The 13415-nt window shown below is 47.1% G+C and overlaps 1 protein-coding gene across 2 annotated transcripts in view; it reads right to left on the bottom strand.

Annotated features, from left to right (window-relative positions):
• Window positions 1-13415, bottom strand: part of adgrv1 (adhesion G protein-coupled receptor V1) — an 89354-nt gene that overhangs the window by 60804 nt on the left and 15135 nt on the right. For both annotated transcript variants that reach the window (XR_007962634.1, XM_052067342.1), the window contains exons 4-22: window positions 12031-12126; window positions 11269-11373; window positions 11059-11172; window positions 10730-10960; window positions 10266-10603; window positions 9909-10179; window positions 8688-9014; window positions 8130-8306; window positions 7406-7629; window positions 6262-6388; window positions 5990-6175; window positions 5113-5293; window positions 4790-4953; window positions 4590-4713; window positions 4236-4496; window positions 3500-3626; window positions 2764-2987; window positions 1927-2661; window positions 208-581 (exon numbers count right to left, since the gene is read on the bottom strand). Coding sequence is in view for 1 of the 2 variants with exons in the window: in XM_052067342.1 (XP_051923302.1) it covers window positions 208-581; window positions 1927-2661; window positions 2764-2987; window positions 3500-3626; window positions 4236-4496; window positions 4590-4713; window positions 4790-4953; window positions 5113-5293; window positions 5990-6175; window positions 6262-6388; window positions 7406-7629; window positions 8130-8306; window positions 8688-9014; window positions 9909-10179; window positions 10266-10603; window positions 10730-10960; window positions 11059-11172; window positions 11269-11373; window positions 12031-12126 (4386 nt within the window). In the remaining variant the exon portion in view is untranslated. The remainder of the gene's footprint in view (window positions 1-207; window positions 582-1926; window positions 2662-2763; window positions 2988-3499; window positions 3627-4235; window positions 4497-4589; window positions 4714-4789; window positions 4954-5112; window positions 5294-5989; window positions 6176-6261; window positions 6389-7405; window positions 7630-8129; window positions 8307-8687; window positions 9015-9908; window positions 10180-10265; window positions 10604-10729; window positions 10961-11058; window positions 11173-11268; window positions 11374-12030; window positions 12127-13415) is intronic.

Genomic DNA, 13415 nt, shown 5'->3' with positions numbered 1-13415 from the left:
GTGCCTTGCGATTGGCTGGCAACCGATTCAGGGTGTCCCCCGCCTACTGCCCGGAGACAGCTGGGATAGGCTCCAGCACCCCCCGCGACCCAAGTGAGGATCAAGCGGTTAGGAAGATGAATGAATGAATTTTTCTTGTCTTAACATTGAACCTTCGTGACAAAAATCCGGCATATGCAGCAGTGGTTTTTAACTCGGCACACTTACATCAGGTATGCAGCCGCCGGTAAATCCAAAGAGCCCGTTGGCATTATCACTCTTCATGACGCGTAGCACAGCCGTGGGCCTGGGGAAGGGCAAGCGAGCGCCGCCTCGTACCGCCACCAGCTGAAGGTAGAACACCTCCTCCCCCTCCTCTTCGTCATCGTCCTTGACTTCCACCACAAACGACTTCTGGCTCTCCCGCGGCTGGTACCGCAGGTAACCCGAGATGCTTCGCAGGTCCGATTTTGCTGGCTGGCTGTGAAGCTCATGCACGTGGCCGCGGTTCAGCCTGGTACGGTACAAGCGAACATCTTGAAGAAGGCCTGTGTAGCGCTGTTGACCCCTTGGATCTGATCCAATGAATATAGAAGCAGGACCTTGAGTGGACAAACACAGAAAAAGGCAACAATATTTTATTCCAAAAGGCGTATGCGGTAAATCATTTTTCAGCAGCAGTGAGTTAACCTGCTGATTTTTCCATTTTGTATGTATTGTTTGCTTTGCTTGCCTGACCAATCAAAAGTATGGTGCAACCTGTTCTTAACCTTCCACATTCTTCAAGCCAACCAGCATATTACAGCAAAAAAAAAAAGGCAGGGATTCTGCAACACTGGATAATTACAAAGCCCTGGTGCAAACCTATTCAACTGCAGGTTGAGGAACCACTGGAAGACGATAACATCTGACACAAGTGATGATTACGGACGTATTGATTATGATTGAAGTTAACAAGAGAGCCATTTGGGATATTTCCCTCCCCTTGCCCTGAGAGCCTTCAGTCCAGTGCGGGCTTCCGCTATCGTCTCCGGTAATCAGAGGGAGAAAGAATAAAAGAAGATGCAGAGCGATTCCTTTGAGCGGTAACAATATCCAACTGGGCTCAGTCAAGCATTGGAGGGACTCAATAGTTATGAACAATGAGGGCCGGACCGGGAGTGTGGGCGGTGTGTGGGCTTGAGCAATACGTGTGGGCGTGCATTTTTAAGTAAGAATCGACTTGTTGGCATTTTATGTTCAGCGACATGAGACAAAACAACAACATCTCCACTTAATTCAAAGACTGTGCAATCATTACAACAAAATGAGACTTGCTGGCTCTCTGACACTGACCATGGTGCTGAAACTGCAGTCATGAGATATAAAGTGGAATGTCATTCATTCATTCATTCATCTTCCAAGCCGCTTGATCCTCACTAGGGTCGCGGGGGGTGCTGGAGCCTATCCCAGCTGTCATCGGGCAGTAGGCGGGGGACACCCTGAATCGGTTGCCAGCCAATCGCAGGGCACACAGAAACGAACAACCATTCGCACTCACACTCGCACCTAGGGACAATTTAGAGTGTTCAATCAGCCTGCCACGCATGTTTTTGGAATGTGGGAGGAAACCGGAGCACCCGGAGAAAACCCACGCAGGCCCGGGGAGAACATGCAAACTCCACACAGGGAGGCCGTAGCTGGAATCGAACCCGGTACCTCTGCACTGTGAAGCCGACGTGCTAACCACTGGACTACCGGGCCGCCACTAAAGTGGAATGTTTTTTTTTTAAACTGAAGGCATCCATCCATCCATTTTCGAATCTGTTTATTCTTACGAGGGTCGCGGGCATGCTAGAGCCTATCCCAGCCGTCTTCGGGCAGTACGCAGGTTACACCCTGAACTGGTTGCCAGTCAGTCATCGCAGTGAAATGTATTTCGATGATTGTTAATGTAGCGTAAATTACCATCAGCGATGCCTTCTCCTTTGATGCTCTTCAGGCCTCCGGGAATGGGGTTGCCATCCAGGAAAAACTCAACAATCCCATCATCCACTGTAATGATCACATGCAGCCACGCGTTTTCCTCCACAAATTTGGTAGCAGTGGCCTGGGCAACTTGGGTATTATTTGATCCCGCGACGGTGTAGTACAACTTCACCGTGACGTGAGACTCATTGGTCTGGACTTTGACGCCATAATACAAGGTGCCACTTGCGTTTCCTTTGGAGACTATAAAGCCATCAGTGGCCGCTCTGGGGACCAGCCAAGCCGAGAACGTCAAGTTGCCCGGAACGGCGGGTGACTCTTCGGGTGGGATAGTCCCATAGGCTCCGTGAAGTCCGGAGAAAAACCATGCGTCTGTGGCAGAGTGGTGCCTTCTGGCCCGAGGCCTGAGCTCTACCGCATCGGGGAAGGAAGCTAGAAGTAGCAGGTCATCCATCAGAGGAAGGCCCTCTGGGAAGTGCGCCGATACAATCTCCCAGGCAACCCGCATGTGGCCAAAGGTACCCTGGTGTCGGAGGATGGTAAAGGAAGTGACATCCGCCATATCCTCATCTGACAGTACATCCTCTGCGACTTCTTGGTCATAATTGCTTTCGGCGATGGCAAACACGCCATATGGGTCATCATTGATGGGAATGACAAGCGAGGCAGTCAGAGAAGTTTCATCAAGTCGGCCACCATCCCCTGGGTGACCACCTTTAAAAATGTAAACAAACATTTTACGCATACTTTTTTTTGCAATATGTTACATATTTAAAGTTGTGCAGTATCCGCGATCCACTTTTCTTATCGACTCACCGGATATATTAACCAACTTAAGGACAAACGACTCATTGAACTCTGGAAGCGTATCCGAGATGGCCTCCAGGATGATGACTTTGAAATCTTCTCCGGTGGTGAAAGTGATGAAGCCAGAGGTGTTGGTAAACTCTTGACGTTCCAACAACGGCGTGTAGGAGTCGTTGGCATAGAGATGCCAAAAGACTGTCACGTTGCCAAAATGACCCCGTGCTCGCAATACACTGAGGAGATAAAAAAACAATAGATGATAAGATGATGCCTTTTATTGATGGCTCCTTCCTTGAGAGGGGGATTGAACTTAAACTCAAAATAAAAACGATTCGATTAATCTATTCATTTTCTATAACGCTTGTCCTCATTATGCTACGTTTACATCGCGTGCCTGAGGCCACAGCATCTGCGTTTGTCGAAGAATGAGTGCGTCGTGACATTCACACGGTCTGATAGGGTCCCCCCCCCATGCCTTACTGTTGGTCTATAAATGCGATTTGGATTTTCTCTCAAAAACTCCAGCTCTTGAACCAAAACATAAAAAAGAGTCTGGTATTCACATACATGTTGCAGGCAGCTATCTGTCTCCCTCTCGCTCCATCTCCCAATGTAGCATTAGAATAGTGAGTGAGTCGAACCTAACCAAGCCGACGAGGAGCACACTCAGTGGCGACCCGCCAACGGCAATGATATGAAAACTATCACTATGAATATTTGAGATGATGCAAAGACAGCTTCTTACTTGAAGTTATTGCTTTTCCCCTCCTCAACCGTCCTCTCCGTTGGCTCCAGTGAGAAAACTCCATTTGCCTCATCATTGGCCTCAATGACCACGGTAGCCGTGTCTGCTCCATACACCACAGCATCACCTGCGCAGAGAGAAATTGGCAACGTATCCCAATTTACATTTTCATATTTGCCAAATGATATAGACGTCACTTATGTATTCATCAGAAGCGGTCGGTGAGTAACATACTTCAGGTTGCCAGACTCCCCTGATCAACGAAATAAGCGCGCTGGAATCTTCCCCTCGTTAAGTGACTGAATAGAGTCTGTCAAGGTCCCTGCATGAATTTGATGTAGTGCTCAAATTTTGATCCGCACGGCATAAGCAAGACTCCTTCTACCACAAATGCCCATCAGGCTGTCTACTGGCAAACAGAGAGAGAGGCCAATTGAGTCACTGGTCTTTGTGCCTTTGGCTATTTGGAGTCTGGTAATTAAAATCCTGGCTGGGCACCGGCGCTCTTTCATTCCTTTGTGTCACCAAGGCACTCAAGCTGCCAATAACAGATTTAAGTATATAGCATTAAAAAGTGGGGAATAAATTGATATTTTTTCTATTTAAGGCTTCCATGTACCAGCTATAGGGGCTTCGGATTTTGTACTGAGAGACGCCTTGTTGCAATAAATTGCTATGTCCGTCATTCGCTAAAATAAATACCTCAAATCAGATAAATGTCATACGTAATACTCACCAGTGGAATTATACAAGACGATGTGGAAGTGCTCATCCGTCTCTGGTATGTCGTCATCTTCTATGGCCACAGAAATGTTCTTCATCCACTCCCCGATCTCATAGACCAACGTTGTGTCCTGACTGAGCAGGGTGAGATCGGCAGGTGAGGCATCGCCATATTCCACACGGTACGCCACTGTGCCGATGTTGTCCGCTCGCCCGGCTCGCAGAACACCGAAGGTGGCCACATCGCCTTCTCCCAGTCGCACAATGGAAGGTTCTTCAGGATGTATAAAGAAAGACATGGAATGTGTGGCTGAATGGGATGATTTAACGGTAATATCATAAAAATGCTTTACAATAAACCTCTTACCAGAAAAATAAATTGGATCATCATTTTTGTTGATCTGAAAAGCGGCCGTGACCCTGTTTCCGAGCCTTGCGCCACCTTCTGTGCTCACAAGAGTGATTGTGAAATTCTCCAAATCTTCAGGGATCTAGGACAAAAATATTAAAAAAATCACAACTTCTAGAAGCCACATCTAAAATTTCTAGCTTAATTCTTCAGTATACCTCATCAGGCAAAGATCGGAGGGTAAAGTTTTTCAAGGAGTCCCCCTCCTTGAATGTGATGTTTCCTTGGATGGGGCTAACATCTCCCGATGCAGCTGGCTCAAGGGCCCATGAAACGGAAACTTCTCCAAAGAGGCCCTTGCTCCTTTCCACAGAGTATGTCGCTATGAGTTTGAATATATGTCGAGAGAGAGCTTTGTTTAGACCATGAACAGCAAGTGTTGGCCTATAAATTTCATTTTTGCTCGATTCTTTCGGTTTTATGACTCCAGTGCATGAATTTAGCTCAAGTCAGAGAATAAAATGTTGCTACAGCAAACTACCTTGGTATGTCTCATTGCCTTTGCTCTCACTGACGGCCATTGTTGCCCCTGATCGGCCAAATTGGATGACCCCGAAGGGGTCGTCATTCCTGCGCACTGTTACGTTGACCTCCCTGTGACTTCCGAGGCGACTGGGCGGAGTGCTGTGGCTGCTGAGTACCACGGAGAAAGTCTCATCCAGCTGAGTAAAAACAGAGCACATTTTACTTTTTGCCAAAGCATTTTGAACCCGTCAAAAGAATAGAATCTCTTCTTTCAACAGCGAAACAGTTTGTGTCGAGCTCTTTTTTTTCCTGTTCTTTTAATAACTAACAATAGAACACGGGTTGGTTTAACCAAAACACTGGTTTCTTGTGAAAAAAAACCCCCAACATGTCAGTCAGAACAATAACTGAGAGGAGGTTGTGAGGGCAGCAAGAAAATTCATTCATTCATTCATTCATTCATTCATCTTCCAAACCGCTTGATCCTCACTAGGGTCGCGGGGGGTGCTGGAGCCTATCCCAGCTGTCTCCGGGCAGTAGGCGGGGGACACCCTGAATCGGTTGGCCGCCAATCGCAGGGCACACAGAGACGAACAACCATCCACGCTCACACTCACACCTCGGGACAATATAGAGTGTTCAATCAGCCTGCCACGCATGTTTTTGGAATGTGGGAGGAAACCGGAGCACCCGGAGAAAACCCACGCAGGCCCGGGGAGAACATGCAAACTCCACACAGGGAGGCCGGAGCCGGAATCGAACCCGGTACCTCTGCACTGTGAAGCCGTCGTGCTAACCACTGGACTACCGGGCCGCCCAGCAAGAAAATTGATCTGTGTAATCTTAATAGTGCAGTGCTTGTTTTGTATTCATCGAGTGATGAATATTCTTACTTCTGGCACACCATCAGGCTTGGCCACCAGGGCCACGACCACCTCCCTCTCGCCCGGTTTAAACTCCAAGATCCCCGTGGCGCCGTAGAATTCGGCGTTGCCTGCAGGCGTGACAGCATATCGCACCAGCTGCTTTAGCAGCTGGCCCTGGGCTCTGACCACATGGAGCTCCACGGCCTCACCCTCCTGCAAGAAGAAATGACGGCAGATGTGATGTGAGGAGACAAGGAAAATACGGGAATTTTCAGTTATTTATCGTGTCTTTGCCTCACGTTGATCAACCATGGACCTCTGGAGGATGGGGAGAATTCAAAGACTCCCCCGGGATCATCGTTTTCCATGATGACAATGTCTCTGGTGGTGAAGCCAACTTTCAGGATCTGATTTTCAACATTGCTCCTGCGACGCAAAGATGAATAGATTTTACCGCCTCAGATAACGTCATCCTTATACGGAGCAGCAGAAACACAAAAAAAAATTTAATCGCCGTTGTTTTTTTTAGATTCAAAACAATGACGCTCCATGACAAATAACTGAGCTTTTTAAATGGGGGTTTGTAACGTGATGATAAATTCCAGCCTACTTTTTCAAAAGATTTTCATTGACAATGCCAGAATGAAAACCAAGGAACTTCTCACCCAACGATAATACTCTTGAAAGGTTACGTGTACACTACATGCAACTGTAGACCCTCAGTGGTCTGCAGACTACACTTTAAGTACGACTTCTTCAAATCGCATTCCTTTTGTGAGCAAAATAAAGTCCTATGATGAATTCCTCTGTGTGCGCGCGTGTGAGAGAGAAAACTGGAGGGAAGCGGGCATCACATGAAGGCTAAATTAGAGACAAAAGAAGACGGCACGAAGCATTCCAAATCGCCAATCACAGCCAAGTCACTGCATGCATCCCAAAGCAGACATCTTGAAAAGGGGCAAACAATCAAGCCTGTTGAAATTGAAGTGAATCACATGAAGAGGATTCCCGGTTTACTTCCCCAACAACTACTTTCTTTTTAAATTCCCTGTTTTCGCACCACCATAAAATCCCTAATGATCCTCATCCCCACGTCAACCAAAGACCCCAGAAATCCTCAAGTAGCCCCTTCTCTGTAAAAAAAACAAAGTCCCGATTCACGCTCGACAAAAAGCCCTGGTCCACTCCACTTCTCCACTTACCCGAAGTACACTATAAAGCGGGCGGTCTCCACCCTGTAGAGATGAGGTAGGAGACAAGAGTGCTGTGGTTCACATCAAAACATTCACTCACATAGCTGGACACCCCCGTATCCTCCTTTTCCACTTCACATTCACATAACCTCTTCCAAGTTCATGTTTCAGTGGTGCACAATAAAGTTCATACCACGTATATCGAGTAGAGTGCCGATATTATCCATTACTTGTTGATAGTCTTCCTTACCTATCCAGAGTAAGCAACAATGTCTCATTGACTTCGGGCGTGCTGTCAGCCATGATCGTGAGGTTGATGAAGGCATCGCTCTGCCCGGACATGAAGGCCACTGTGCCGTTGAGAGGTTCCAGATCATCCGGGGTTACGTCCTCGGGGTTGCCGCCGATCGGTTTGAGACTCCAGAATACAACAGCCTGACCGTCTGTGCCATCGCGCCGCAGCGGGAGGGTCACCTGCAACAAACGCGCTTTATATCCATTTTTTTTCATTCATTCATCTTCCGAGCCGCTTGATCCTCACTAGGGTCGCGTGGGGTGCTGGAGCCCATCCCAGCTGTCTTCGGGCACTAGGCGGGTGACACGCTGAATCGGTTGCCAGCCAATCGCAGGGCACACAGAAACGAACAACCATTCGCACTCACACTCACACCTAGGGACAATTCAGAGTGTTCAATCAGCCTGCCACGCATGTTTTTGGAATGTGGGAGGAAACCGGAGCACCCGGAGAAAACCCACGCAGGCCTGGGGAGAACATGCAAACTCCACACAGGGAGGCCGGAGCTGGAATCGAACCCGGTACCTCTGCACTGTGAAGCCGACGTGCTAACCACTGGACTACCGGGCCGCCCTGCGCTTTATATCCTTATATTTATAAATACAGATTCTCACGGGATGCTAAATCTGGGGCCACGATTTCTTTGCTTTGTTTGTATGGTTCGAGAGTGGAAACTTACTATGCTGGCGTTGCCGTCTTCAGGTTCATACACAACAATCGTGCTGTTACTTGTAAAACCAATTTCCCCGTTGGCAATATCAGGGGTGACAGTCAGGGTGAGATTGACCGGTCCTCCAAACCGTGGGCTTTTTGGCGGAATCAGGGGAGTGATGTCAACAAGGTGCAGCGCATTCAACTTAAAGGGGAGAACAGAAACGATTACATGACGTCCAGTTGACAATGGCATCGTTTTTTTTTGTGATTTTGCCTTTCAAGGCAACAAATTGCTTTGCTAATATCATGATTCATGATTTCGACAAGTGCCATCATTGGAAATTGTCCATCAATTTTCCGTAGCATTTGTGTTCGTAGAGATATGGACAGTCAAGACATGAACAACCAGAGTGGGTGAACTCCATGTTTTTGTGCAGATGTTAATCGAGAAAGGCCTCAGGCAATGTTTTGATCCAATTTTACTGTCCAAGGGGCGGTCACAAACCACTCACACGTTCAAAACAGACACTCAAATGATTTTGGGCAGGCACAAATGGAAAGAGGACATTTTTTTGCTCGTTACCTGTACAAAAAAATGTGCTCCATTCTGCAGAAAAGCGTCATTCCTGATTGGCAGAACGACGACGGCCGTGTGTTCACGGGAGAAGACGACATTCACCCTTCTGCTAACGTTTAGGACCTGGTCTCGAGCCAATACCGGGTCGATCGGACCAGCAGGAATGTAGAGTGCTGTGAGACTCATCGAGACTTGACCCAGCATGCCGCCCTCGCGCAGGAAGTGTAGTGACAGGAAACGACCTTCGGGTTGGCTTTGGATGCTTTGCTCTTTCCCAGGGTTGAAGCCAAATATCCCGTAGACGTCGTCGCTGTCTTGGATGTAAAACATCATCTGGGGAAAGATTGTACAATCTCAAAAACGAATCTGAATAATCAACATGACGTTTCAAATATTTCAAACTGGGTAGCAGTCCCCACATGTCTGTTATGATTGATGCAGACGTCCATTGAACATCTTTTGCTGTGCGTCCTTTTCTGAAAATTTGGTTCCGAAGTAGTATGGTGAGGTGAGGATGACAGAGGAGAGGATCGGGAGCCCGAAAGTAGTAAAACAGATCTTTGAGCTAACTTTAGAGACGCTTCCTCTTTAATTAGCTCTAGTGGAGTCGTTATGACGACTCTAATTAGGGCCTCTTTCTTTCCCTGAATTCCACATGTGTGACGCTTTGCCTGGTGTGTACGCATAATTGATTCATGGCTTGGAACAATGTATGTTTATGACTGATCATTTTGTAATGTTAATTGAGGGGGGGGGGGATCATTGTCATATGATGGGTCTTAACACACTCTATTGGGGATAATCGTGGTGCGCGGGTGTCAAACAGATGCAGCACTTTCACAACTTGAGGTGATGGTGTGTATTCATGCGCGACCAAAGTGTTTTTTTGTAACTCATCAAAAGAGAAAGACCTTTAGATCTGCCTACTGATTTCACGATGATGAAAATGCAGACCGTAAGAGCCTGTCATCAATTCACCCACGCTTTAAAAGCACAAACAAGTCCACACCATGCGCCTACTTTGTATCCAGTCAACTGCATTCATGGGAAGCCCACAGAGCAAAGTGGCTGACGAAGGGGGTCGGCTTTCAAAATGTGCCAAGTCCACTGTACCTTACATTAGCTCACATTCGGGAACAAACACCTACTGCGTGACATCTGGAGTGTATTTCCACCCCAAACAAGCTTGAAAATGGAGAACGAGCGCATGAATCCTTCTGTACTGACCTCCGTGGGTTCGTCCACCTCTGCATCCCCAGTCACAGAATGCGGCAGCAGCCGCAGAACAAAAGCTTCCGCCTCTTCGGGTAGGTCGTCTGTCACGATATTTATTGGAATCACGGCAGTCACCTGGCCAGGGGCGAAGCTCACCATCCCGGCCTCTGGCGCCAAGTCATCAGATACCGACGAGAGGACACTTGAGTTTCGACTGATGGACCAGTTGGCAGACACTTCGCCATAGCTACCTCCGTTTCTGACAATAACAATGCCCTCAAATCTGCAGGAAGATCCGTGATTGTTTTTTTTTTTTTTTAGATGACTGTCAAATTACTCTCACGTATATCTGGCCCGCAGGGTTTTCACCTTTGTGTCAGGTCCTCGTCAATGCTGATTGGCTGAATGATCGCACTGCTGCTGATTGACAAGACACCATGAGGCTTATCGTTTGGCTCGATGGTCACTAGCAAGGTAGTGGGCGATACGAGCACCGCATCTCCTTTCAGGCTCGCCTCTAGCAGGACCACTTGGAAGGACTCTGCGATTTCTGGCACGTCATCATCCGTGATGTTAAACAGCAGGATGGTGTTGTAGACAAATGGAGGGAAGGTGATGGTCCTGACCAGCTGCAGGTCGCGGAAGTCCTCGTCAACTGTGGCGCTAACTGGGCCTTTTCCACTTACGAGGACATAATCCACGGAAACCTGGAGACAATTGGCTACAGATGTTTATTGTTGGCCTGATTTCGTAAAATCCCAAAGAGAGGATGCTCGATTGCAGGCAAACAGACACGTTCCAGATCAATTTGGGGAAGCCAAAAACAAAAATACCTCAGTGTCGACAGAGCCAACTAGTGGCCCGTCCTCGCTCAGCCGACCACGTGTCACGTTCAGGGCGATGACTCCAGCAGACTCAGGAAATGCTTTGATTGAATGTAAGAACCTCAGTGGACTGTCATTGCGTCGGATTCTCAGCTGAATAATGCTGCCGTTGGGTCTGAGGAGAGCTCCACCTGCTACGCCCGTCAGCCTGACTGAAAACACTTCATCATCTTCCGGAATCTGGCGCACGCAAAGAAAATGGCCCATTAAGGACTCGGACCACGATCCATGTGATAAGTTTTGTATGAAGTGCTTAATAATTCACTGTTGCTCGTTACCTGGTCGTCCCGGATGAGGATGCTGAAGTGAACGACGGAATGTCCAACAGCAATCGTGATATTTCCTCTATTTGGAGTGAGGTCCTCAAAAGCAGGATTGGGGCCCCCAAAAACCTGAAAAGTCAATATTAAAATGTGTTATTATGACAAAAAGATATACATATTAAAAAAGGACTACATGTGTTGAATCGATGTATAACATGCTCAAACCTCAAAATTCACAGTCACTGTTCCGTAAGTTCCCTTTTCTCTGATAAGAGTGAGAGGCACAAACCGATTTACTCCTCTCGGTTCATCAACTACGATCTCCTCAGTCTGTGATGGGGGGAGACAGACATAATGAAATCACAAATCTCTAATTGCACACGATCTGGTTAGGAAAGGGTTCGAATCTGTACGATGAGGAATTGCACAAGATCACTGTACAACCAACTGGGATAGCTCGGTAACAAGTGGATGCCAGCTGACAAGTATTAGTGTAAAAAAGATGAGAATATGACCCAGGGTTACAACTGTCAAAGCTAAATTCGACCTTTGTCTTTTTTCATTACAGTAAAGATTGACGACAGTTGAAAAAAAAAAACACTTGGAGGGGAAAAAAAAAAATCCAACTCAGATATCAGTTACAAGCCCAACAGGACTTGGCAAATAATCATCCATCACATCAAACCAGTTGGAGGCGTAGAGACAAATGGTTCCCGAAATTCCACGGCTACCATGGAAACTGAATTCACCACCACGGTAACATAAAAGTCAGGTTTGATGTGGATTTGATTGTCTCTAGAAGCCCCCCCCCCCCCCAAAAAAAAGAGACATCTGTTTGTTGAACCACAACACTTAAGAGTTGGCTTGTACAATTTGAGGCCTTTGAGGTTGTGTACAATTCAAAATTTCCAATTTCAGTTACAGATCAAAATGAAGAGACAAAGAAGAGATGAAGTGAAGACAATTGACAATCTTGGATTTTCTTACGGAGTTGAAGGCAATGATTCCAAAGGCATTGTCATTGGACAGGATGGTGATGGTGGCTTTGTTGGGCGTTCCCAGTGTCACGCCATTGGAGGAGCTCTGGAGAGCGCAAGCAATTCAAAGAGTTAATCTGGGTCACCACGCCTCCTCCATCGAACCCTGACGCCGCTCGCGCTCCCTCCACTTCGTTATTGTGCCGCCACTACTGAGGCGCCATGGTGAGAGGGCACAAAAACAGGAAGGACCGGTCTCAACTCACTTCATTTGTCACTTTGCCTCTCTGTGGGATGCCTCTTCATCCTTGAGCGCCATCAGTCGGCACTAAGACCTGACAATCTTCAACTCTCCTCTGAGTAAACAATAGATTTTTTTTTTTGCCTTGACAATTCGAACTACATCCTGTGGACTGTGAAAGAAATTTGTGATTTTATCCCCCCCTGAACCTAATTTCAATATAAAAGGAGAGACGAATGCATATTCTGCACCACTTTGGGCTTACCAGTGTTTCATTAGCATCACGTAGTGTTTCACGACCAATTCTTCTTGGTTAAGTGTGTGCGTGTGGTAAAACTAAGCACTGACGACAAACCGCATGCTTAGGACACTCTGCCGTCAGCCCTCTAATCATAAAGGGCTATTCCCAGCTTTAAGAGTGCTTTGTTGTGACTGCTCAAGTCTTGTAGTGGTCACCTAGGGTGCGAATGCTGCAACAGAGCCAAGTCACTAAGCAGGCCAGGAGTCTACTAACGCATACTTTTTCCACTTCCGAGCCTCACACTCAACTCTGCCTCTAACTGAACGCAGATTGAGTTTATGATCTTACTTACTATAAATGTAGTTTCGTAAAACAAACAAAAAAGTGTGATTTCCCCCCGAAACTATACACGTAAACTTGGTTTAAGCTTTTAACTGGTAATTCCTCACCAAAAACACACCCAAAGCTGCCCTGCTCATTCCTCGGCGGCGCGGCCAAATGAATGACGGTGAGCTCGGAGCGGTGTGTGGTCTGGGGCTGTTTGGGACTTAATGAAAAAGTGTCACTAGTCTGTCCAGTGACAACAACTGTTCATTTCCTGTTTCGCGGGTTTTGCGTGCAGCAGCCGGCAATAAGACGACGTCACGAAAGGGGCGCGACAACCACAAGGGCAAAGCTGAAAAGGGAACCAAACTCATTTCGGATATGAGGTTGGCGTGACTCATTTATCATTTAGAATCGAAATTGAAAAAGATGTGGTGACTGTGTGGAATTTGGTTGTTGATGAATCTCGTCTCAAGCATTGAGGCAAAATACAGTGCAGTACTGTGAACAACCAGCAGAGGTGCCAATTTTTAAAAAAAAGGAATCAAAACATTTTATTGTTACTTTTTACCCTGATCAGTTAAGGAAA

This window comes from Hippocampus zosterae, chromosome 6 (assembly GCF_025434085.1).
Source record: "Hippocampus zosterae strain Florida chromosome 6, ASM2543408v3, whole genome shotgun sequence".
NCBI lineage: Eukaryota > Metazoa > Chordata > Actinopteri > Syngnathiformes > Syngnathidae > Hippocampus > Hippocampus zosterae.
The sequence above is the reverse complement of the archived record's forward strand: the minus strand, read 5'-3'. Positions and strand labels throughout refer to the sequence as shown.